Raw genomic sequence first — 24,445 nt, 5'->3', positions numbered from 1 at the left:
CAGCCCTGGCTGGATGTGCATACAGTAAGTCTCCTCAGCTGCCACACAGGGGACACTGAGCACCATGAAAGAAAAACAGAGCAGCAGCCACAGGCTCCTTGAGCAGCCCTGCTCAGGCTCTTCAGGACTCTCATGGAGTCACAGAACTGTCAGGGTTGGAAGGGAACTCAAGGCTCAGCCAGCCCCAACCCCCTGCCATGGGCAGGGACACCTCACACCACAGCAGGTTGCTCACAGCCACCTCCAGCCTGGCTGCAAACACCTCCAGGCAGGAGGCTTCCACCACCTCCCTGGGCAGCCTGGGCCAGGCTCTCACCACCCTCCTGGCCAACAACTTCTTCCTCACATCCATCCTTGGCAGGACAAAGCTCTGCCCTGCTCCAGTTTCAAAGCACTGCCCCTCATCCTGTCCCTGCAGGCCTTGGGGCACAGTCCCTCTGCAGCCTTCCTGGAGCCCTTCAGGTACTGGAAGGCTGCACTAAGGTCTGCCTGGAGCCTTCTCTTCTCCAGGCTGCACAGCCCCAGCTGCCTTAGCCTGTCCCCACAGCAGAGCTGCTCCAACCCCCTGAGCTGCTCCAACCCCTGAAGTTCTGCACCAGGAGGCTTCTGGAACACTGCAACAAGTCACCCAGGGAGGTGGTTGGGGTCTCATCCCTGGAGATATTGAAGGTGAGGATCAACAAAGCTCTGAGCAACCTAATCTAGGGGAGGATATCTCTGCTCAGAGCAGGGGGGCTGGGCTGGATGGCCTTTGGGGGTCCCTTCCAACCCAGACCATCCTGATTCTGTGACCTCTGAGAGTCCCTTCCAACCCAGACCCTCCTGTGATTCCCTGACCTCTGAGAGTCCCTTCCAACCCAGACCCTCCTGTGATTCCCTGACCTCTGAGAGTCCCTTCCAACCCAGACCCCCCTGTGATTCTGTGACCTCTGAGGCTCCCTTCCAACCCAGACCCTCCTGTGATTCCCTGACCTCTGAGGCTCCCTTCCAACCCAGACCCTCCTGTGCTTCCCTGACCTCTGAGGCTCCCTTCCAACCCAGACCCCGCTGTGATTCTGTGACCTCTGAGGCTCCCTTCCAACCCAATCTGTGAAGCTGTGAGCAGCCCAAGCAGGGCTTGGCTTTGACCCCAGCTTGAGTAAGATCTGAAGCAAAGGAGCTGGAATGCTGAGTCTCACTTAAAAAGAGAGAGGAAAAAGAGATTAATGACAGTCCCTGGGGTGAAAGGATTACAGAGGTTCTTCAGGGTGAGGCTGGGGAGACTCTGGCACAGGTTGCCCAGGGAGGCTGTGGCTGTCCCCTGCCTGGAGGTGTCCAAGGCCAGGCTGGATGAGGCCTTGAGCAAGCTGGGCTGGTGGGAGGTGTCCCTGCCCATGGCAGGGGGTTGGAGCTGGCTGAGCTTTGGGGTCCTTTCCAACCCATTCTCTGATTCTGTGATTGCACTTTGCTCTTCCTCATGCAGGGCAGCAGCTCTGTGAGAGGCTGGACCAGGCTGCCCAGGGTGCTGGTGCAGTCCTGGGCTGGTGGGAGGTGTCCCTGCCCATGGCAGGGGGTTGGAGTAGATGATCTCAAAGGTCCAACCAAAGCCATTCTGGGCTGCTGTGACCCTTCTGTGGTTATCCCTCCCCTGCAGCCTCACCTCACAGACTGGAGGAGCCCTCAGATGACAAAGCCTCCTCTTTCACAAGGGGAAACCATCAGCCCAGGAGTGCAGGGATGCAGAGCCTGCAGGCTCAGTGCCTGCTGTGCAGCAGGGCTCAGAGCCAGGTCCCTCAGAGGAAACCATCAGTGCCAGAGCCAGGTGAGCCTCTGCCCTCAGCTCCCATCATGTCCTGCTGGCCTTCAGCTGGAAGTGTGAGACTTCAGCTCCTTGGAAGTGTTTTGTGCTGGGTGAAAACTTTGTCTGAGCCTTGCAGTTCTTTGGCAGAGTCCTGCTGAGGTTTAAGCCTCAGCAGCAGCAGGTAGGCCAAGCTTTGGGGTAGGACTTGAGGCAGACAAAGGCTTGCTGCTGGGAGCAGCACTGGGCTTGGTCACCTGTCCCTGGGGTGTTCTCCTCTGTCACTCTGTCTTGCTGGCCCCCTTAGCTCTCCCTCAGGCTTAGCTGGGTGCCTGGGGCTCAGCTCAGCAGTGCTGTTCAGGCAGGCTTGGGAAGAGCTCTGCTCAAGGCTCCCCCCAGAGCTGGTGAATTCACAGCCTGGAGAGAGCCAAGCTCCACAAATGCTTCACCCCAGGCTTCTGTTTGGTAGATTGGTGACCTGCACCTTGGGAGCTGCTGCCTTCATCCTGGAGCCAGTGCCCAGCTCCCATCACACTGAGGCTTGTTTGGCACTGCTGGTCCTGGGGTGTGAGTGCAGCTTTGCAGTGCTCATTGTGACAGGAGAGTCAGGCTCCTGGCCATGTGTCTCTGCCTGCAGCCTTCCACTCTCTGGCTGCAGCCTTCCACTCTCTGCCTGCAGCCTTCCAGCCTCTGCCTGCAGCCTTCCAGCCTCTGCCTGCAGCCTTCCACTCTCTGCCTGCAGCCTTCCAGCCTCTGCCTGCAGCCTTCCAACCTCTGGCTGCCACATTCCACTCTCTGCCTGCAGCCTTCCACTCTGCCTGCAGCCTTCCACTCTCTGCCTGCAGCCTTCCACTCTCTGCCTGCAGCCTTCCACTCTGCCTGCAGCCTTCCACTCTCTGCCTGCAGCCTTCCACTCTCTGGCTGCCACATTCCAGCCTCTGCCTGCAGCCTTCCAGCCTCTGCCTGCAGCCTTCCACTCTGCCTGCAGCCTTCCAGCCTCTGCCTGCAGCCTTCCACTCTCTGCCTGCAGCCTTCCACTCTCTGCCTGCAGCCTTCCAGTCTCTGGCTGCCACATTCCAGCCTCTGGCTGCCACATTCCACTCTCTGCCTGCAGCCTTCCAGCAATTCTGGGGATGAGAGCAGCTCTTTTTCTGTGCCATGAAGAGCATTTGCTAGTTCCCTACTGCAGAGGTTACTTCAGACCCAGGCCTCCCTTCTGCACCTCTTGACCTGTTGACTGATCCTTTCCTTTCCACTTCACTTACAGCCTCCACAAGCAGCTCCCTGGAAGGCTGAATGCAGAGGGTGGGAAGTGTCTGCCAGGTCCCTTGGAGGTTGAGCACTGCCCTCAGCAGAGGAAAATGCCTCAAAACCCTCCAGAGGAGGCAATGCATCTGAGAGAAGCTTCTCCCAGACCAGTACAGGAGGTTTTCCCTCCCCAGTAAACCTCTCTGGGGTCTCAGCCAGGGAGGTGGCTGAATCCCCAACCCTGGAGGTATCATAGTGTCATAGTACTATAGCATCAGTCAGGGTTGGAAGGGACCACAAGGCTCAGCCAGTCCCAACCCCCCTGCCATGGGCAGGGACACCCCACACTAGATCAGCCTGGCCACAGCCTCAGCCAGCCTGGCTGCAAACACCTCCAGGGCTGGGGCCTCAACCACCTCCCTGCACAACCCATTCCAGGGCTTCACCACTCTCATGGGGAAGAACTTCCTCCTCCCCTCCAGCCTCAATCTCCCCACCCCCAGCTTCATTCCATTCCCCCTAGTCCTAGCACTGCCTGAGATCCTGAGCAGTCCCTCCCCAGCCTTCTTGGAGCCCCCTGCAGATCCTGGAAGGCCACAATGAGGTCACCTGGGAGCCTTCTCTTCTGCAGACTGAACAGCCCCAACTCCTGCTCTGTGCCAGGTCCTGTGCAGGGCTGCTGTGTGCCAGGTCCTGTGCAGGGCTGCTGTGTGCCAGGAGCTGTGCAGGGCTGCTCTGTGCCAGGTCCTGTGCAGGGCTGCTGTGTGCCAGGAGCTGTGCAGGGCTGCTCTGTGCCAGGAGCTGTGCAGGGCTGCTGTGTGCCAGGAGCTGTGCAGGGCTGCTCTGTGCCAGGAGCTGTGCAGGGCTGCTCTGTGCCAGGAGCTGTGCAGGGCTGCTGTGTGCCAGGAGCTGTGCAGGGCTGCTCTGTGCCAGGTCCTGTGCAGGGCTGCTCTGTGCCAGGAGCTGTGCAGGGCTGCTGTGTGCCAGGAGCTGTGCAGGGCTGCTGTGTGCCAGGTCCTGTGCAGGGCTGCTGTGTGCCAGGAGCTGTGCAGGGCTGCTCTGTGCCAGGAGCTGTGCAGGGCTGCTCTGTGCCAGGTCCTGTGCAGGGCTGCTCTGTGCCAGGAGCTGTGCAGGGCTGCTGTGTGCCAGGAGCTGTGCAGGGCTGCTGTGTGCCAGGAGCTGTGCAGGGCTGCTGTGTGCCAGGTCCTGTGCAGGGCTGCTGTGTGCCAGGAGCTGTGCAGGGCTGCTCTGTGCCAGGAGCTGTGCAGGGCTGCTCTGTGCCAGGTCCTGTGCAGGGCTGCTCTGTGCCAGGAGCTGTGCAGGGCTGCTGTGTGCCAGGTCCTGTGCAGGGCTGCTGTGTGCCAGGAGCTGTGCAGGGCTGCTGTGTGCCAGGTCCTGTGCAGGGCTGCTCTGTGCCAGGTCCTGTGCAGGGCTGCTGTGTGCCAGGAGCTGTGCAGGGCTGCTGTGTGCCAGGAGCTGTGCAGGGCTGCTGTGTGCCAGGTCCTGTGCAGGGCTGCTCTGTGCCAGGAGCTGTGCAGGGCTGCTGTGTGCCAGGAGCTGTGCAGGGCTGCTCTGTGCCAGGAGCTGTGCAGGGCTGCTGTGTGCCAGGAGCTGTGCAGGGCTGCTGTGTGCCAGGACCTGTGCAGGGCTGCTCTGTGCCAGGAGCTGTGCAGGGCTGCTCTGTGCCAGGACCTTTGCAGGGCTGCTCTGTGCCAGGAGCTGTGCAGGGCTGCTGTGTGCCAGGAGCTGTGCAGGGCTGCTCTGTGCCAGGAGCTGTGCAGGGCTGCTGTGTGCCAGGAGCTGTGCAGGGCTGCTGTGTGCCAGGAGTTGTGCAGGGCTGCTGTGTGCCAGGAGCTGTGCAGGGCTGCTCTGTGCCAGGAGCTGTGCAGGGCTGCTGTGTGCCAGGAGCTGTGCAGGGCTGCTCTGTGCCAGGAGCTGTGCAGGGCTGCTGTGTGCCAGGAGCTGTGCAGGGCTGCTCTGTGCCAGGAGCTGTGCAGGGCTGCTGTGTGCCAGGAGCTGTGCAGGGCTGCTCTGTGCTAGGAGCTGTGCAGGGCTGCTGTGTGCCAGGTCCTGTGCAGGGCTGCTCTGTGCCAGGAGCTGTGCAGGGCTGCTGTGTGCCAGGAGCTGTGCAGGGCTGCTGTGTGCCAGGAGCTGTGCAGGGCTGCTGTGTGCCAGGACCTTTTCAGGGCTGCTCTGTGCCAGCTCCAGCTTGCAGCAGGTGGGGTTTGGATCCTGTTTCATTTGTTTCCCCCTCTCCAATGTATGCTTAACAAAAGGGGGTGCTGGAACGGGACTGTCTCTTGTCTCAGGCCCTCAGTGCTGGCAGAGCTGAGTGGGAGGGCTGCTGGTGGGGTGAAGGACCCCCAGGTGATCAGCAGGAGGCTGATCCCCGAAGCTGAGGAGCTGCTGCGTGCGGCTGCCGCTGTGGGAGGGGGCTGCGGGGGGCAGGGGGCTGCTCACACCGTCTGGAAGGCTCTGCTCTGGGCGGGCACCATGACCAGCGTGCCTCCCATCTTCACCAGGCTGCTGCAGTCGACTTTCCTCGGCTCCGCTTCCTTCCCCTCCCTGTCCCGCTGGCCGCAGCGCGGAGGGGTGAGGTGCGGAGTCGCCTGGGTGGAGAGAGTCCGCTGGCTGCGGGAGGCACTGTTGGCTGTCGACCTGGTGGAGGAGGAGCCTGAGCGAGAGCTCCTGGAGCCCGAGGAAGAGGAGCTGGGCTTCACCAGATGAGCCTTGGGGGCCTCGGCGTCCTCCCTGCAGGCAGACAGGAGGAGAGGCTCAGACACCGCAGAGCAGAAGGGCTTTGGGTGATGGTGAGCCGGGGCCTTAGCCTGGGGGGGTGGGCTGGGAGCTACTTGAGCTCCCTTCCAGCCTGGGAAGCTGGGACTCTGAACCTGGGAATCAAGGAATCTGGGACTCAGTCTATCAATCAATGAATCTGGGAATCAATCTATCAATCAATGAATCTGGGAATCAATGAATCTGTGACTCAATCTATCAATCAATGAATTTGGAAATCAATGAATCTGTGAATCAATCTATCAATCAATGAATCTATGAATCAATCTGTGAATCAATGAATCTGGGAATCAATGAATCTGTGACTCAATCTATCAATCAATGAATTTGGAAATCAATGAATCTGTGAATCAATCTATCAATCAATGAATCTGGGAATCAATGAATCTGGGACTCTATCAATCAATGAATCTGGGAATCAATGAATCTGTGAATCAATCTATCAATCAATGAATCTGGAAATCAATGAATCTGGGACTCTATCAATCAATGAATCTGGGACTCAATCTATGAATCAATGAATCTGTACTCAATCTATCAATCAATGAATCTGGGAATCAATGAATCAATGAATCTGGGACTCAATCTATCAATCAATGAATCTGTGACTCAATCTATGAATCAATGAATCTGGAAATCAATGAATCTGTGAATCAATCTATCAGTCAATGAATCTGGAAATCAATGAATCTGTGAATCAATCTATCAATCAATGAATCTGGGAATCAATCTATGAATCAATGAATCTGGAAATCAATGAATCTGTGAATCAATCTATCAGTCAATGAATCTGGAAATCAATGAATCTGGGACTCAATCTATGAATCAATGAATCTGGACTCAATTTATCAATCAATGAATCTGGAAATCAATGAATCTGTGACTCAATCTATCAATCAATGAATCTGGGAATCAATTAATCTGGGAATCAATCTATGAATCAATGAATCTGGGAATCAATGAATCTGTGAGTCAATGAATCAATGAATCTGGGAATCAATGAATCTGTGAATCTGAATCTGTGACTCAATCTATCAATCAATGAATCTGAGAATAAATCTATGAATCAATGAAGCTGTGAATCAATGAATCTGTGACTCTATTAATCAATGAATCTGTGAATCTGAATCTGTGACTCAATCTATGAATCAATGAATCTGTGAATCAAGGAATCTGGGAATCAATGAACCTGGGAATCTGGGACCCTGCCCTGGCAGGGGGTTGGACTGGATGGTCTCCAGAGGTCCCTTCCAAGCCCTGCCACTCTGTGCCTCTGTGCCTCAGAAGCTCAAATCTACTGAGTGCTCAAGACCCTGCAGCCACTTACAGGGTCACAGAAGGCACTGGGTTGGAAGGGAGCCTCAAAGGTCATCTTGTCCAAGCCCCCTGCAGTCAGCAGGGAGATCTCCAGCTGGAGCAGGCTGCCCAGGAACATCAATCACTGAGCTGTCAGGGCTGGAAGGGAGCTCAAGGCTCAGCCAGCCCCAACCCCCTGCCATGGGCAGGGACACCTCACACCACAGCAGGCTGCTCACAGCCACCTCCAGCCTGGCTGCAAACACCTCCAGGCAGGAGGCTTCCACCACCTCCCTGGGCAGCCTGGGCCAGGCTCTCACCACCCTCCTGGCCAACAACTTCTTCCTCACAGCCAATCTCAAGCTCCCCACTTCTACTTCTGCTCCATCCCCCCCACTCCTATCCCTCCCTCACACCCTCCAAAGTCCCTCCCCAGCTTGCTTGCAGCCCCCTGCAGATCCTGGAAGGCCACCAGAAGGTCTCCTGGGAGCCTTCTCCTCTCCAGCCTGCACAACCCCAACTCTCTCAGGCTGTCTGCAGAGCAGAGCAGCTCCAGCCCTCTGCTCCTCCTCCTGGCCCTGCTCTGGACACCTTCCAGCCCCTCCAGAGCCTTCCTGCCACAGAGGCTCCAGCACTGGCCCCAGAGCTGCAGCTGTGGTCTCAGCAGAGTGGAGCAGAGGGCAGAATCCCCTCCCTGGCCCTGCTGGCCACACTTCTCTTGCTGCAGCCCAGGCTCTGCTTGGCTCTCTGGGCTGCAAGTGCTCCCTGCTGGCTCCTGTTGAATCTGTGTCTCTGTGAACCTGTGCATGTCTGACTCTATGAATCTGTGACTCTGTGAATCAATGACTCTATAAATCTGTAAATCTCTGAAGCTCACCAGGCTGCAGTGCTGCTGCAGGAGGCAGCTGCTTTGGGAAGCCCCCAAACCAGCAGGGCACAAGGGGGACAGGGATGCTCTAGAGGGGAGTCCAGTGGAGGTGTGAGAGGCTGAGGGAGCTGGGGCTGCTCAGCCTGGAGGAGAGGAGGCTCAGGGGAGACCTAAACACCCCCAGCTCCCTCAGCCTCTCCTCACAGAGCTGTGCTCCAGACCCCTCCCCAGCCTCCTTGCCCTTCTCTGCACACCTTCAAGTCTCTCAATCTCCTTCTTGACCTCAGGAGCCCAGAGCTGGACACAGGACTCCAGGGGTGGCCTCAGCAGTGCTGAGCACAGGGCACAAGGACTTCCCTGCTCCTGCTGGCCACACTCTGCCTGCTGCAGGCCAGGATGCCCTTGGCCTTCTTGGCCTCCTGGGCACACTGCTGGCTCCTGTTCAGCTGCTCTCCACCACTCCCCCCAGGTCCCTCTCTGCCTGGCTGCTCTCAGCCACTCTGCCCCCAGCCTGTAGCACTGCCTGGGGTTGCTGTGGCCAAAGTGCAGCTCCTGGCACTTGGACTTGTTCAATGCCATCCTGTTGGCCTCTGCCCATCTGTGCAGCCTGGCAAGGTCCCTCTGCAGAGCCCTTCTGCTCTCTAACAGCTCAACTCCTGCCCCCAGCTTGGTGCCATCTGCAAATTTGCTGCTGCTGGACTCAATCCCCTCCTCCAGATCATCAATAAAGATATTGAACAGGCTGGGGCCTGAGAGGGGAGAGCTGCCTGATGCAGGCCAGGATGCCACTGGTCAGATGGCTTTGGGATGTGTGATCCACACAACTGTCTGTGTGTGACTCTGAGGTCCTGTGGCAGCAGAGCCAACAGCTGAGGCAGAGCTGTCTGCTCTGCCATCCTCACTCACAGTGACAAATCTCCTGGACAGGACTGGCTGGGACCAGTTCTTCCAGTTCAAAAAAGAACGTGGGAAGTGAAAGGGCAAGAACTGGGCCCAGGGAGAGAGAGAGAGCAGAGGTAAGAGTCATGAGTTAGAAGCTCCGAGTGGGGCACTGGTGGGGAGCAGCTGGGCAGGAGGCAGCACTGGGCACTGGCAGCACAGGAGGCCAAGGGCAGCCTGGGCTGCAGCCAGAGCAGTGTGGCCAGAGCTGGAGAGAGGATCCTGCCCCTCTGCTCTGCCCTGGGGAGACCTCACCTGCAGGGCTGGGGCCAGATATGGAGCCCCAAGGCAGGAAGGACCTGGAGCTGCTGGAGAGGGTCCTGAGGAGGGCCAAGAAGATGATCAGAGGGCTGTGATGAGAGAGGGTTTAGGTTCAAATGCCAACTGTCTCTGGTGTGAATCCAGGGAGGCTTTGAGTACCATGGTGGGAATGGTTCTCCATGCCCTGCTGAGAGGGGGTTTAGGTTCACATCTTCAAGGAATCTCTGTGCCAGTCCAGGCTGGGGGTGAGGAGAGTGAGAGCAGCCCTGAAGAGAAGGCCTTGGGGGTGCTGGGGGGGAGCAGCTGGGCAGGAGGCAGCACTGGGCACTGGCAGCACAGGAGGCCAAGGGCAGCCTGGGCTGCAGCCAGAGCAGTGTGGCCAGAGCTGGAGAGAGGATCCTGCCCCTCTGCTCTGCCCTGGGGAGACCTCACCTGCAGGGCTGGGGCCAGCTCTGCAGCCCCCAACACAAAAGGGACATGGACCTGATGGAGAGAGTCCCAAGGAGGCCACAAAGATGACCAGATGACCATTAGGCCTCTGCTATGGAGACAGGCTGGGAGAGTTGGGGCTGTTCAGCCTGGAGAAGGCTCCAGGGAGACCTCAGAGCAACCTTCCAGTACATGAAGGGGCTCCAGGAGAGCTGGGGAGGGAAGCTGAATGCACAGAGGGAGGCTGGAGCAGGACTGGAGGAAGACACAAAGATGATCAGAGGCTGGACTGAGAACCTTCCCTATGGGGACAGGCTGGGAGAGTTGGGGCAGAGTGGAGAAGAGAAGGCTGCAGGGAGACCTCAGAGCAGCCTTGCAGTACCTGAAGGGCTCCAGGAGAGCTGGGGAGGGACTGTTCAGAAGGGGCTGTGGTGACAGGCTGAGAGGCAATGGTTTGGGACTGGAGCAGGGCAGGTTTAGGTTGGAGATCAGGAGGAAGCTCTGCACAGGGAGGGTGGGGAAACCCTGGCAGAGGTTGCCCAGGGAGGTGGTTGAGGGCCCAGCCCTGGAGACATTCAAGATCAGACTTGCTGTGGCCCTGAGTAACCTGCTGTAGGTGGAGGAGTCCCTGCTGCCTGCAGGGGGGTTGGACTGGGTGACCCCAGAGGCTCCTCTCCAAGCCAATGCCACCTGGGAAGCTGTAAGGATAGAAAGACTTGGAAAAAGAATCCAACTTCCAGGACTTGAAAGCAAAGAGCAGAAGGAAGGGGAGAACTCTGACTGGCTCCCTGCTGGAAAGCTGCCCATCAGAGCAGCCAGCTGCTGGCTGCCTTCTGGAGGGGCCTGGTGGCACAGGAGATCCCCCAGGGAGCAGTGCTGGGCCCTGTGCTCTGTAACATCTTCATTGATGATCTGGAGGAGGGCATTGAGTCCATCAGCAGCAAGTTTGCAGATGACACCAAGCTGGGAGCAGATGTTGGTCAGTTAGAGGGCAGAAGGGCTCTGCAGAGGGACCTCAACTGACTGCACAGATGGGCAGAGGCCAACAGGATGGCATTGAACAAGTCCAAGTGCCAGGGGCTGCACTTTGGCCACAGCAACCCCAGGCAGAGCTACAGGCTGGGGGCAGAGTGGCTGAGAGCAGCCAGGCAGAGAGGGACCTGGGGGTGCTGATTGACAGCTGCCTGAACATGAGCCAGCAGTGTGCCCAGGGGGCCAAGAAGGCCAAGGGCATCCTGGCCTGCAGCAGGCAGAGTGTGGCCAGCAGGAGCAGGGAAGTCCTTGTGCCCTGTGCTCAGCACTGCTGAGGCCACCCCTGGAGTCCTGTGTCCAGCTCTGGGCTCCTGAGGTCAAGAAGGAGATTGAGAGACTTGAAGGTGTCCAGAGAAGGGCAAGGAGGCTGGGGAGGGGTCTGGAGCACAGCCCTGTGAGGAGAGGCTGAGGGAGCTGGGGTTGCTTAGCCTGGAGAAGAGGAGGCTCAGGGGAGACCTTCTTGCTCTCTGCAACTCCCTGAAGGGAGGTTGGAGCCAGCTGGGGGTTGGGCTCTTCTCCCAGGCACCCAGCACCGGAACAAGAGGGACAATGGCTGTGGGCTGGGAGTGCCAGGAGGGACTTGGGACAAGGGCTGTGAGTGCCAGGAGGGACAATGGCTTTGGGCTAGGAGAGAGGAGATTGAGTCTGGAGATGAGGAAGAAATTGCTGAGGGTGAGGCTGGGGAGACTCTGGCACAGGCTGCCCAGGGAGGCTGTGGCTGTCCCCTGCCTGGAGGTGCTCAAGGCCAGGCTGGATGAGGCCCTGAGCAAGCTGTGCTGGTGGGAGATGTCCCTGCCCATGGCAGGGGGTTGGAGCTGGATGTTCTTCCAGGTCCCTTCCAAGCCTCTCCATGCTGGGAATCACTGAATGGTTCCATGCCTGGCACTGGGCAGTGCTGGCTCAGTGGCTGTTCTGGATGAACTTGGAAGGGGTTTCCAACCTTAATGATGATCCTCAAGGTCCCTTCCAACCCAAACCAGTCTAAGATCCTAGGAACTTTTCCAGGCTCTGAGGTTACTCAAATCCACCCCCAAACCAGTCTGTGATTCTGAGAGCTTCTTCAGACATGAAGGTTGCTCAAGGAACCTCCAGAGATCCCTCAGCCCAACTCCCTGCCAGAGCAGGAGCACAGATTCCAGCCCAGGTCACACAGAACACATCCAGACAGGGCTGGGAAGGCTCTAGGGAAGGAGACTCCACAACCTCTCTGGGCAGCCTGCTCCAGGCCTCTGGGAGCCTCCCAGGGCAGAAGTTCCTCCTCCTGCTGAGCTGCAACCTCCTGGGCTGCACTTTCCATCCCTTGCTCCTTGGCCTAGCCCAGGGTGCAGCTGAGCAGAGCCTGGCCCTGTCCCCTCCCTCCTGACCCCCAGCCCTCAGCTCTTGAGAGACATTGCTCAGATCCCTCTCAGCCTTCTCCTCTGCAGCCTGAACAGCCCCAGGGCTCTCAGCCTCTCCTCCCCAGGCAGTGCTGCAGTCCCTTCAGCAGCCTTGCAGCCCTCCCTTGGCCTCTCTGCAGCAGATCCCTGTCCCTCCTGAGCTGGGCAGCCCAGAGCTGGATGCAACCTTGCAGGGGAGGTCTCAGCAGGGCAGAGCAGAGGGGGAGGAGAAGCTCCCTGGCTCTGCTGGCCACACTCTGAATGCCCCCCAGGACCCCCTTGGCCTTCCTGGCCCCCAGGGCTCATTGCTGCCCCATGCAGAGCTTGCTGCCCAGCAGCACTCCCAGCTCCTTCTCCCCAGGGCTGCTCAGATCCATCCCAAACCATTCTGTGGTTCTAGGAACTTCTTCAGGCATTGAGGTTGCTCAGCTCCAGCCCAAAGCATTCTGTGGTTGGAGGAAGCTCCTCAGGCACTGAGATTCCTTCAGCCCTGCAGTGCAAAGCTGTCTGAAACTGAGAGAAGGGAGGGGGGCAGGGAGGGGGAGATGAAAGCCAAGGCCTCACCTGATTTCATTTGGTGCCTCCTCTTCCTCATATCTCTTCTTTTCTTTCCTCCTGATTGTCAGCCTCACCACCAGGAGGAGGAGGGAGAGGCCAAGCAGCACCCCACAGACTGCTCCAGCGATCATGCTGACGTTTTGGGCACCTGGGGGGCAGCAAACACAGGCTGGGGGTTGGGGAAGCCTCCCTGGGGTCAGGTCTGGAGCCCACACTGCAGCTGTGAGCTCCGGGGGGGAATCAGAGCAGATCTGCAGCTGGCACCAAGCTGGGGGCAGGAGTTGATCTGCTAGAGGGTAGAGAGGCTCTGCAGAGGGACCTCGACAGGCTGGGCAGATGGGCAGAGGCCAAGGGCATGAGATTGAACACATCCAAGTGCCAGGTGCTGCACATTGGCCACAGCAACCCCAGGCAGTGCTACAGGCTGGGGGCAGAGTGGCTGAGAGCAGCCAGGCAGAGAGGGAGCTGGGGGGAGTGGTGGAGAGCAGCTGAACAGGAGCCAGCAGTGTGCCCAGGGGGCCAAGAAGGCCAAGGGCATCCTGGCCTGCATCAGGCAGAGTGTGGCCAGCAGGAGCAGGGAAGTCCTTGTGCCCTGTGCTCAGCACTGCTGAGGCCACCCCTGGAGTCCTGTGTCCAGCTCTGGGCTCCTGAGGTCAAGAAGGAGATTGAGAGACTTGAAGGTGTCCAGAGAAGGGCAAGGAGGCTGGGGAGGGGTCTGGAGCACAGCCCTGTGAGGAGAGGCTGAGGGAGCTGGGGTTGCTTAGCCTGGAGAAGAGGAGGCTCAGGGGAGACCTTCTTGCTCTCTGCAACTCCCTGAAGGGAGGTTGGAGCCAGGTGGGGGTTGGGCTCTTCTCCCAGGCAAGCAGCACCAGAACAAGAGGACACAGTCTCAAGCTGTGCCAGGGGAGGTTCAGGCTGGATGTTAGGAAGAAATTCTTCCCAGCAAGAGAGTTTGGCCATTGGGATGTGCTGCCCAGGGAGGTGGTGGAGTCCCTGTGCCTGGAGGTGTTTAGGAAGAGCCTGGCTGAGGCACTTGGAGCCATGGTTGAGTTGCTCAGATGGTGCTGGGGGAGAGGTTGGACTGGATGAGCTCTGAGGCCATTTCCAACCTGGCTAATTCTATTCTGCATTCCCAGTGCCAGTGGGCCCTTAGCTGGACACTTAGTGCTGGATGGCAGTGCTTAGGCTGGGCTTGGCTGGGATCGTTCCCTCAAGGCTTGTCCCCAGGGAGGCTTTAGCAAAGCAAAAGGGAGGCTTGAAACCAGCTCAGTTCAGCTGGCAGAAGAGCTGCCTGGGGGCTTCAGCTGCCTGAGGCAATGAGGCTGTCAGTGCTACAGGACCAACTTCCAGCTCCTTCAGGCCTGGCTGGGCAGAAGAGATTCCAGAAGCTGTTGAATCCCTGAAGACTTCTCAATCAGCAACCCTTGAGCAGAGCAGTTCCACCTCCTCCCCTGAGAGCAGCAGATAACGACCTGCTAAGCTGTGCTGCTCAGCCTGGTGCTCAGCATGGTGCTCAGCTCCACCCTCCATGCACAGCCTGGCCTTGAGCACCTCCAGGCAGGGGACAGCCACAGCCTCCCTGGGCAGCCTGTGCCAGAGTCTCCCCAGCCTCACTCTCAACAATTCCTTCCTCATCTCCACTCTCAGTCTCCTCTCTCCCAGCTCAAAGCCATTGTTCCCCATCCTGGCACTCCCAGCCCTTGTCCAAAGTCCCTCCCCAGCTCTCCTGGAGCCCTTCAGCTACTGGAAGGCTGCTCTGAGGTCTCCCTGCAGCCTTCTCTTCTCCAGGCTGCACAGCCCCAACTCTCCCAGCCTGGCCCCACAGGGGAGGTTCTCAGCCCTCTGATCCTCTTGGTGGCCTCCTGTGGACAATCTCCATCAAGTCCATGCCCATCATGTGTTGAACTCTCCATACCTGGCCCCAGCCCTGCAGGTGAGGTCTCCCCAGAGCAGAGCAGAGGGGCAGGATCCCTCTCTCCATCTCCATAAAGAACTACTTGATGGCTGCACGCAAAGAGTGGCTGTCAATGGCTCCCTGTCCCAGGGGAGGCCAGGGACAAGCAGAGTCCCTCAGGGATCAGTCCTGGGCCCAGGCTTGTTCAACATCTCTGTGGGTGCCATGGACAGTGGCACTGAGTGCAGCCTCAGCAGGGTTGCTGATGGCACCAAGCTGTGTGGTGCAGCAGACAGCTGGAGGGAAGGGATCCATCCAGAGGGACCTGGACAGGCTGCAGAGCTGGGCACAAGCCAACCTCAGGAGGTTCAACAAGACCAAGGGCAGGGTCCTGCAGCTGGGTGCAGGCAATCCCAGGCACAAATGCAGGCTGGGCAGGGACTGGCTGGAAAGCAGCCCTGAGGAGAGAGCCTTGGGGGTGCTGGGGGAGGAGAAGCTCAGCAGGAGCTCTCAGTCTGCACTTGCAGCCCAGAAAGCCAAGCAGAGCCTGGGCTGCAGCAGGAGAAGTGTGGCCAGCAGGGCAAGGGAAGTGATTCTCCCCCTCTGCTCAGCTCTGGGGAGACCCCACCTGGAGTCCTGCCTCCAGTTCTGGAGCCCCTATGGCAAGAGGAATCTGGAGGGGCTGGAAGGTGTCCAGAGCAGGGCCAGGAGGATGAGCAGAGGGCTGGAGCTGCTCTGCTGTGAGGACAGACTGAAGGAGTTGGGGCTGTTCAGTCTGGAGAAGAGAAGGCTCCCAGGTGACCTCATTGTGGCCTTCCAGGATCTGCAGGGGGCTCCAGGAAGGCTGGGGAGGGACTGCTCAGGATCTCAGGCAGTGCTAGGACTAGGGGGAATGGAATGAAGCTGGAGGTGGGGAGATTGAGGCTGGAGGGGAGGAGGAAGTTCTTCCCCATGAGAGTGGTGAAGCCCTGGAATGGGTTGTGCAGGGAGGTGGTTGGGGCCCCAGCCCTGGAGGTGTTTGCAGCCAGGCTGGCTGAGGCTGTGGCCAGGCTGATCTAGTGTGGGGTGTCCCTGCCCATGGCAGGGGGGTTGGGACTGGCTGAGCCTTGTGCTCCCTTCCAACCCTGACTGATTCTATGATACTATGGTTTCCTCTCCTTCTCTCAGCTGACCCTAGGGAGAAGAGGCCAACCCCCAGCTGGCTTCAGGCTGCTCTCAGGGAGCTGCAGAGAGCAATGAGTTCTCCCTTCAGCCTCTTTTACTCCAGACTAAACCATTTATCCAACCAGGAAGGCAGTGCTGGGGCTTTAGGACCTTGCAGTCCTGACTCAGGTTTGTTTTCCATCATTACAGAAGGAATTAGGGAGCAGGCAGAGCCTCACCCTCGCTCTGGTGGAGTTCAATGGGCTGAGTTATGGAGGGGGGCAGCAGGTTCTATGGATCCCTCCTGACACTGAAGGCTGCTGAGAAGCTTTTTGGCCATGGAACTGGCTGATCCTTGGGGTCCCTTCCAACCCTGAGTGATTCTGTGATACTGATCATATGACCTCTGGCCACACTGCTTTGGATGCAGCCCCTTCAGGTGGCTTGGACCACAACACTCTGTGCTGGGTGAGAAACTGGCTGGAGGCTGAGCCCAGAGAGTGGTGGTGAATGGTGCCACAGCCAGCTGGCAGCCAGGCACCAGTGGTGTGCCCCAGGGAGCAGTGCTGGGCCCTGTGCTCTTTAACATCTTCATTGATGATCTGGAGGAGGGCATTGAGTCAGTCATCGGCAAGTTTGCAGATGACACCAAGCTGGGAGCAGATGTTGGTCAGTTAGAGAGCAGAGAGGCTCTGCAGAGGGACCTTGCCAGGCTGCACAGATGGGCAGAGGCCAACAGGATGGCATTGAACAAGTCCAAGTGCCAGGGGCTGCACTTTGGCCACAGCAACCCCATGCAGAGCTACAGGCTGGGGGCAGAGTGGCTGAGAGCAGCCAGGCAGAGAGGGACCTGGGGGTGCTGATTGACAGCTGCCTGAACAGGAGCCAGCAGTGTGCCCAGGTGGCCAGGAGGGCCAATGGCATCCTGGCCTGCATTAGAAATAGTGTGGCCAGCAGGAGCAGGGAGGTCATTGTGCCCCTGTACTCTGCTTTGGTTAGGCTGCACCTTGGGTCCTGTGTCCAGTTCTGGGCTCCTCAGTTTAGGAAGGACATTGAAACACTTGAAGGTGTCCAGAGAAGGGCAAGGAGGCTGGGGAGGGGTCTGGAGCACAGCCCTGTGAGGAGAGGCTGAGGGAGCTGGGGTTGCTCAGCCTGGAGAAGAGGAGGCTCAGGGGAGACCTTCTTGCTCTCTGCAACTCCCTGAAGGGAGGTTGGAACCAGGTGGGGGTTGGGCTCTTCTGGCAGGCACCCAGCAGCAGAACAAGAGGACACAGTCTCAAGCTGTGCCAGGGGAGGTTCAGACTTGAGGTGAGGAGGAAGTTCTTCACCAAGAGAGTTGTTAGCCATTGGGATGTGCTGCCCAGGGAGGTGGTGGAGTCCCCATCCCTGGAGGTGTTCCAGAGGGGATTGGATGTGGCACTTGGTGCCATGGTCTGGTCATGGGGTCTGTGTTGATAAGTTGGACTCAATGATCCTCGAGGTCCTTTCCAACCTTAGTGACACTGATACTGTGATACTGTGGAAGGCCTCTGAAAGGTCTCCCCAGGGCTCTGCTCTGCAAAGCCTGAGTGCAGTGGCTAAGCACAGGCTCAGGTGGGGCAGGTAGGAAGGGGCAGAGGTGTGGCAGAGAGTGTGGAGGTGGAGGGGGGAGGTGTGGGGCGGCAGCTAGGGGGCAGCCAGGCGCAGGACTTACGCTGCACTGTCACCTGCAGCACACAGCTCTCCTGGCCAGCCTCGTTGGTGGCAGTGCACTGGTACAGCCCTGTGCTCAGCTGGGTGAGGTTCTTCAGCAGGACTTGCCCAGGGTTAGAAATGTCTGAAAGAAGGAAAAAAGAGAGAAAACAAGCCAGGATTAATCACTGAGAGAGAGCTGTGAGCCATTGGGGTGTGCTGCCCAGGGAGCCACCACCCCTGAGGTGCTCAAGAGGGGATTGGATGTGGCACTTGGAGCCATGGTCATGAGGTCTGTGCTGAGAGGTTGGACTCAATGAGTTTTGAGGTCTCTTCCAACCTTGGTGGTTCTGTGAAGAGACTAAGAAGTGGTAGCAGTGAGCAGGACACAGAGGCACAAAAGCAGAGTTTCCAAATCAAAGCCTTTCAACCTCAGGAGGTTCAACAAGACCAAGGGCAAGGTCCTGCAGCTGGGGCAGGGCAATCCCAGGCACTGCTAGAGGCTGGGCAGGGACTGGCTGGAGAGCAGCCCTGGAGAAAAGGCCTTGGGGGTGCTGGGGGAGGAGAAGCTCAGCAGGAGCCAGCAGGGAGCACTTGCAGCCCAGAGAGCCAAGCAGAGCCTGGGCTGCAGCAAGAGAAGTGTGGCCAGCAGGGCCAGGGAGGGGATTCTGCCCCTCTGCTCCACTCTGCTGAGACCACAGCTGCAGCTCTGGGGCCAGCTCTGGAGCCTCTGTGCCAGGAAGGCTCTGGAGGGGCTGGAAGGTGTCCAGAGCAGGGCCAGGAGGAGGAGCAGAGGGCTGGAGCTGCTCTGCTCTGCAGACAGCCTGAGAGAGTTGGGGCTGTGCAGGCTGCAGAGGAGAAGGCTCCCAGGAGACCTTCTGGTGGCCTTCCAGGATCTGCAGGGGGCTGCAAGCAAGCTGGGGAGGGACTTTGGAGGGTGTGAGGGAGGGATAGGAGTGGGGGGGATGGAGCAGAAGTAGAAGTGGGGAGCTTGAGATTGGCTGTGAGGAAGAAGTTGTTGGCCAGGAGGGTGGTGAGAGCCTGGCCCAGGCTGCCCAGGGAGGTGGTGGAAGCCTCCTGCCTGGAGGTGTTTGCAGCCAGGCTGGAGGTGGCTGTGAGCAACCTGCTGTGGTGTGAGGTGTCCCTGCCCATGGCAGGGGGTTGGGGCTGGCTGAGCCTTGAGGTCCCTTCCAGCCCAAGCCACTCTGTGACTCCCAGAGCTGACTTACTGACTCTGGAGGTGGGGGGCAGGGGTTCTGCTCTCTCCTCGCCCTCGCCGATGCGCTGCCAGCGGTAGGAGATAGGTGCAGTGCCCGAGGCTGAGCGGCACTGCAGGGACAGCTCCTTCCCTTCCAGCAGCTCCCCCTCCAGCCAGCACTTGGGCTTGGAAGGTTTTTCTGCAAGCAAAGAGAGGAGAGGTCACACAGAGGCGGCAGGCTGGCCCTGGAAATCCTTCCCTTGGCAAAGGCTTGGGATTTAAGCAGCTTCCTAGAGCTGCCTGCTCTGGCATGCGTGAAGGAATTGCAGCCAAGGGGACTTCAGCTGCAGCCCTGTGCAAGCTCAGAGCCTGAGAGTGGAGCTGGGAGGCTCTCAGAGGCAGAAATGCCACATTGCAGCCCCCTGGGCGATTGCACCACTGCCTTCCTCTTCTGGGGGCTATTTAGAGACCATCCTCCCCCTCCCCCCTCTTCTCCAGTTCCTTCCTCCTCCTCTCAGCATCTGGCAGGGCACAGCACTCCTGCCACAGGCTGACAGCCTGACGTGGACAGGAGAACCTAGAAACTGAGTCAGGGTGGAGAAATGTTCTGAGAAACTGAGTCAGGGTGGAGAAGTGCTCTGAGAAACTGAGTCAGGGTGGAGAAATGCTCTGAGAAACTGAGTCAGGGTGGAGAAATGCCAACCCCAGCAGCCCGAGTGGCAGCACCACGGACTTGGATCACTCTGGGGTCCTGCAACATGAGCTCAGAGTCCTCAGAAGGAGATCTGGAGGGGGCAAGCCAGCAGCTAAGGTGGAACATGAGCCTGGTGAGGTCATGGAGAGAATCTGGACAGGGCTGCTGGAGTGGGGTTTTTGAAGGTGATCCTCAGAGCAACCCTTTGGCCTCCTCCTGTGTCCTGCCCTTGGCCAAAGTAAAGAACCCAAAAGCTGCAAAGGCAGATTTGGAGTTGGGCTGAGAAACCTGCTCCTGAGAGGGCTTTGTGCTTACACCCCTGGGAGGAATCTCCCTCCAGGCACTGAAGGGAATCTCCCTCCAGGCAGTGAAGGGAATCTCCCTCTAGGCAGTGAAGGGAATCTCCCTCCAGGCTCTGAAGGGAATCTCCCTCCAGGCACTGAAGGGAATCTCCTTCCAGGTACTGAAGGGAATCTCCTTCCAGGTACTGAAGGGAATCTCCCTCCTGGCAGTGAAGGGAATCTCCCTCCAGGCAATGAAGGGAATCTCCCTCCTGGCAGTGAAGGGAATTTCCCTCCTGGCAGTGAAGGGAATCTCCCTCCAGGTCCTGAAGGGAATCTCCCTCCTGGCAGTGAAGGGAATCTCCCTCCAGGTCCTGAAGGGAATCTCCCTCCTGGCAGTGAAGGGAATCTCCCTCCTGGCAGTGAAGGGAATCTCCTTCCAGGCAGTGAAGGGAATCTCCTTCCAGGCAGTGAAGGGAATCTCCCTCCAGGTTCTGAAGGGAATCTCCCTCCAGGCAGTGAAGGGAATCTCCCTCCAGGTACTGAAGGGAATCTCCCTCCAGGCAGTGAAGGGACTCTCCCTGCAGGCCATGAGCCTAGTGATGGGTGAATGGATTGCTTGCTTGCTTGCTTGGCTTCCTTTGCTGCTCACCTACAACCTTGAGGGTGATGCGAGCCCACTCGTACTGCCCGGCGTTCTTGACCTTACAGATGTACTTCCCTGCGTCGCTGGACTGCAGGGAGGTGATCTGCAGGGAGGCATCTCCAGCCAGGAAGTTGGATGTGAAGGACACTCTGCCTTTCTGCTCCTCATTCAGGTCGTCATAGACACGGCCCCCCGAGTAGGTGATCACCTGGGGAGCAGAGAACAGCCAGGGTCAGCCCCGGGGGAGCTTTGTGCTCACACACAGCAGGAGATGGAAGCACCCCAGCAGGAGGGGAGAAGCTGCTTTGCTGGGGGGGGGTTCCTAAGTATCTGAAGGGTGAGTGTCAAGAAGGGGCCAGGATCTTTGCAGTGGTGTCCTGGGGAGCAGAGAACAGCCAGGGTCAGCCCAGAACATCCAGGGTCAGCCCCAGGGGGAGCTTTGTGCTCACACACAGCAGGAGATGGAATAAACCTTTATTTAGAATAAACCAAACCAGGTTGGAAGAGACCTTCAAGATCATCACATCCAACCCATCAACCAATCCAACCCACCCAAACAGCTAACCCATGGCACCAAGCACCCCAGCAAGTCTCCTTCTGAACACCTCCAGGGACAGGGACTCCACCACCTCCCCAGGCAGCACATCCCACTGGGCAATCACTCTCTCTGTGTAGAACTTCTTCCTAACATCCAACCTAAACCTCCCCTGGCACAGCCTGAGACTGTGTCCTCTTGTTCTGATGCTGCTTGCCTGGGAGAAGAGCCCAACCCCCACCTGGCTCCAACCTCCCTTCAGGCAGTTGCAGAGAGCAAGAAGGTCTCCCCTGAGCCTCCTCTTCTCCAGGCTAAGCAACCCCAGCTCCCTCAGCCTCTCCTCACAGGGCTGTGCTCCAGACCCCTCCCCAGCCTCCTTGCCCTTCTCTGGACACCTTCCAGCAGCTCAACCTCCTTCCTAAACTGAGGAGCCCAGAACTGGACACAGGACTCGAGGTGTGGCCTCAGCAGTGCAGTGTCCAGGGGCAGAATGACCTCCCTGCTCCTGCTGGCCACACTCTGCCTGATGCAGGCCAGGATGCCCTTGGCCCTCCTGGCTGCCTGGGCACACTGCAGGCTCATGTTCAGCCTACCATCCACCAGCACCCCCAGGTCCCTCTCTGCCTGGCTGCTCTCAGCCACTCTGCCCCCAGCCTGTAGCACTGCCTGGGGTTGCTGTGGCCAAAGTGCAGCCCCTGGCACTTGGATGTGTTCAATCTCCTGCCCTTGGCCTCTGCCCATCTGTGCAGCCTGGCCAGGTCCCTCTGCAGAGCCTCTCTGCCCTGCAGCAGATCAACTCCTGCCCCCAGCTTGGTGTCAGCTGCACATTCACTGCTGATGGACTCAATGCCCTCCTCCAGATCATCAATGAAGATGTTAAAGAGCACAGGGCCCAGCACTGCTCCCTGGGGCACAGCACTGGTGCCTGGCTGCCAGCTGGCTGTGGCACCATTCACCACCACTCTCTGGGCTCAGCCTCCAGCCAGTTCCTAACCCAGCTCAGAGAGCTGCTGTCCCAGCCAGGGGCTGACAGCTTGGCCAGGGGTTTGCTGTGGGGGATGGTGGCAAAGGCCTTGCTGAGGTCCAGGCAGAGCTCATCCACAGCCTGCCCCACATCCAGCAGGCAGTCACCTGGGCATGGAAGGAGCTCAGGTTGGTCAGGCAGGAGCTGCCCTTCCTAACTCCATGCTGGCTGGGCCTGAGCCCTTGGCCATGCTGTAAGTGCTGTGTGATTGCACTCAGGATGACTGTTCCATGATCTTGCCTGGAAGCTCCTCAGCAGGAGGAGAAGCTGCTTTGCTGGGGGGGGTTCCTAAGTATCTGAAGGGTGAGTGCCAAGAAGGGGCCAGGATCTTTGCAGGGCTGTCCTGTGCCATGGACACACACTGGAACCCAGGCAGTTCCACCTCAACAGGAGCAAAAACCTCTTCACTGTGAGGGTGCTGAGCCCTGCAGCAGGCTGCCCAGAGAGGTTGTGGGGTCTCCATGTCAGGAGAGTTTCCAACCCCCACCTGGATGTGTTCCTGTGTGACCTGCCCTGGGTGGCCCTGCTCTAGCAGGGGGATTGGACTCAGTGATCTCCAGAGGTCCCTTCCAACCCCTCCCATTCTGTGGTTCCATGAAGCACAGGTCAGTGAGTGACAGCACAAGGGGCAAGGGATGGAAAGTGCAGCCCAGGAGGTTGCAGCTCAGCAGGAGGAGGAACTTCTGCCCTGGGAGGCTCCCAGAGGCCTGGAGCAGGCTGCCCAGAGAGGTTGTGGAGTCTCCTTCCCTGGAGCCTTCCCAGCCCTGGCTGGATGTGTTCCTGTGTGCCCTGCCCTGGGTGACCCTCCCTTGGCAGGGGGGGTTGGGCTGGGTGGAGGTCCCTCCCAACCCCCTCAGGTCATAGTATCACAGTATCATTCAGGGTTGGAAGGGACCACAAGGATCAGCCAGTCCCAACCCCTCTGCCATGGGCAGGGACACCCCACACTAGATCAGCCTGGCCACAGCCTCAGCCAGCCTGGCTGCAAACACCTCCAGGGCTGGGGCCTCAACCACCTCCCTGCACAACCCATTCCAGGGCTTCACCACTCTCATGGGGAAGAACTTCCTCCTCCCCTCCAGCCTCAATCTCCCCACCTCCAGCTTCATTCCATTCCCCCTAGTCCTAGCACTGCCTGAGATCCTGAGCAGTCCCTCCCCAGCCTTCCTGGAGCCCCCTGCAGATCCTGGAAGGCCACAATGAGGTCACCTGGGAGCCTTCTCTTCTGCAGACTGAACAGCCCCAACTCCTTCAGTCTGTCCTCACAGCAGAGCAGCTCCAGCCCTCTGCTCATCCTCCTGGCCCTGCTCTGGACATGCTCCAGCCCCTCCACATCCCTCTTGTAATAGGTCTTTTCATCCCTTCCAGCTCTCTCTAAATCCATCAGCTGGCTTTTCCAGAGGGACCACCTCTCGAAGCCCCCCAGCAGGGCAGACCCCAGGCTGCTGCTGCTGCCAGCCCCCCAGCAGGGAGCTGCCTTTCCCCCCTCCTCTGGGCTGCACCTACCGCCTTCTGGACTGTTTCAGAGATGTGCAGCAGCCACTCAATGTCCAGGCTGCCTTGCTCCAGCAGCCCCAGGCGGTGGTGGCAGGGCAGGGTCACGTTGTCTTCAGCCACTCTCTTAAACTCAGTCTGGGCCAGGCACAGCCAAACACAGCAGGAGGCTGAAAGACAAAGCCTGGTGGTCAGAGGCCAGAGGGAAGGACACAGCTCTGCACTGACAAGGGCTGCTGCTTTAGGTTTGCCAGGACTCCATCCTCACTCCCAGCAGGACACTGAGGGGCTGGAAAGTAACCAGGGGAGGGTCTGGGGAAGAGGGCTGGGGAGGAGCAGCTGAGGGAGCTGGGGGTGGTGAGGCTGGAGGAGAGGAGGCTGAGGGAGACCTCCTTGCTCTCTGCAGCTCCCTGCAAGGAGGCTGGAGCCAGGTGGGGCTTGGGCTCTGCTCCCTAGTCTCAGGTGATAGAAGGAGAGGAACTGGCCTGAAATTGGTTAGGTTGGAGATGAGGAACAATTTCTTTGCTGCCAGAGTGGTCAGGGATTGGCAGAGGCTTGGACAGGATGATCTCTGGAGGTCCCTTTCAACCCCTAACCTCCTGTGATTAAGGAGGGGACAGGGCCAGGCTCTGCTCAGCTGCACCCTGGGCTAGGCCAAGGAGCAAGGGATGGAAAGTGCAGCCCAGGAGGTTGCAGCTCAGCAGGAGGAGGAACTTCTGCCCTGGGAGGCTGCCAGAGGCCTGGAGCAGGCTGCCCAGAGAGGTTGTGGAGTCTCCTTCCCTGGAGCCTTCCCAGCCCTGTCTGGATGTGTTCTGTGTGACCTGCCCTGGGTGTTTGGCAGGGAGGTTGGACCTGATGATCTCTGGAGGTCCCTTCCACCCCTCCACCATTCTGTGGTTCCCCACCACCGGGGGATGTTTCATAGTTTCATAGTTTCATAGTTTCATTCAGGGTTGGAAGGGACCACAAGGATCATCTAGTTCCAACCCCCCTGCCATGGGCAGGGACACCCCACACTAGATCAGGCTGGACAGAGCCTCATCCAGCCTGCTCTTAAACACCCCCAGGGACGGGGCCTCGACCACCTCCCTGGACAACCCATTCCAGGGTTTCACCACTCTCATGGTGAAGAACCTCCTCCTCACATCCAGCCTGAATCTCCCCACCTCCAGCTTCATTCCATTCCCCCTAGTCCTATCACTACCTGATATCCTGAGAAGTCCTTCCCCTGCCTTCCTGTAGGCCCCCTTCAGATACTGGAAGGCGACAATTAGGTCACCTCGGA

General features: G+C 58.7%; 1 protein-coding gene across 1 annotated transcript in view; it reads right to left on the bottom strand.

The window, feature by feature from the left end:
- Window positions 1–5,054: 5,054 nt before the first annotated feature.
- The window catches only part of CLMP (CXADR like membrane protein), an 86,670-nt gene continuing 67,279 nt past the window's right edge, over window positions 5,055–24,445 (bottom strand). Inside the window, exons 2-7 of the mRNA XM_068169175.1 lie at window positions 23,173–23,330; window positions 20,114–20,315; window positions 18,518–18,685; window positions 17,311–17,433; window positions 12,587–12,728; window positions 5,055–5,776 (exon numbers count right to left, since the gene is read on the bottom strand). Of these exons, the coding sequence (XP_068025276.1) occupies window positions 5,482–5,776; window positions 12,587–12,728; window positions 17,311–17,433; window positions 18,518–18,685; window positions 20,114–20,315; window positions 23,173–23,330 (1,088 nt within the window). The 3' untranslated portion in view covers window positions 5,055–5,481. The remainder of the gene's footprint in view (window positions 5,777–12,586; window positions 12,729–17,310; window positions 17,434–18,517; window positions 18,686–20,113; window positions 20,316–23,172; window positions 23,331–24,445) is intronic.

Source organism: Melanerpes formicivorus, unplaced genomic scaffold (assembly GCF_026170545.1).
Source record: "Melanerpes formicivorus ecotype bairdi unplaced genomic scaffold, bMelFor1.0.p_v2 SCAF_167, whole genome shotgun sequence".
Taxonomy (NCBI): domain Eukaryota; kingdom Metazoa; phylum Chordata; class Aves; order Piciformes; family Picidae; genus Melanerpes; species Melanerpes formicivorus.
The sequence above is the reverse complement of the archived record's forward strand: the minus strand, read 5'-3'. Positions and strand labels throughout refer to the sequence as shown.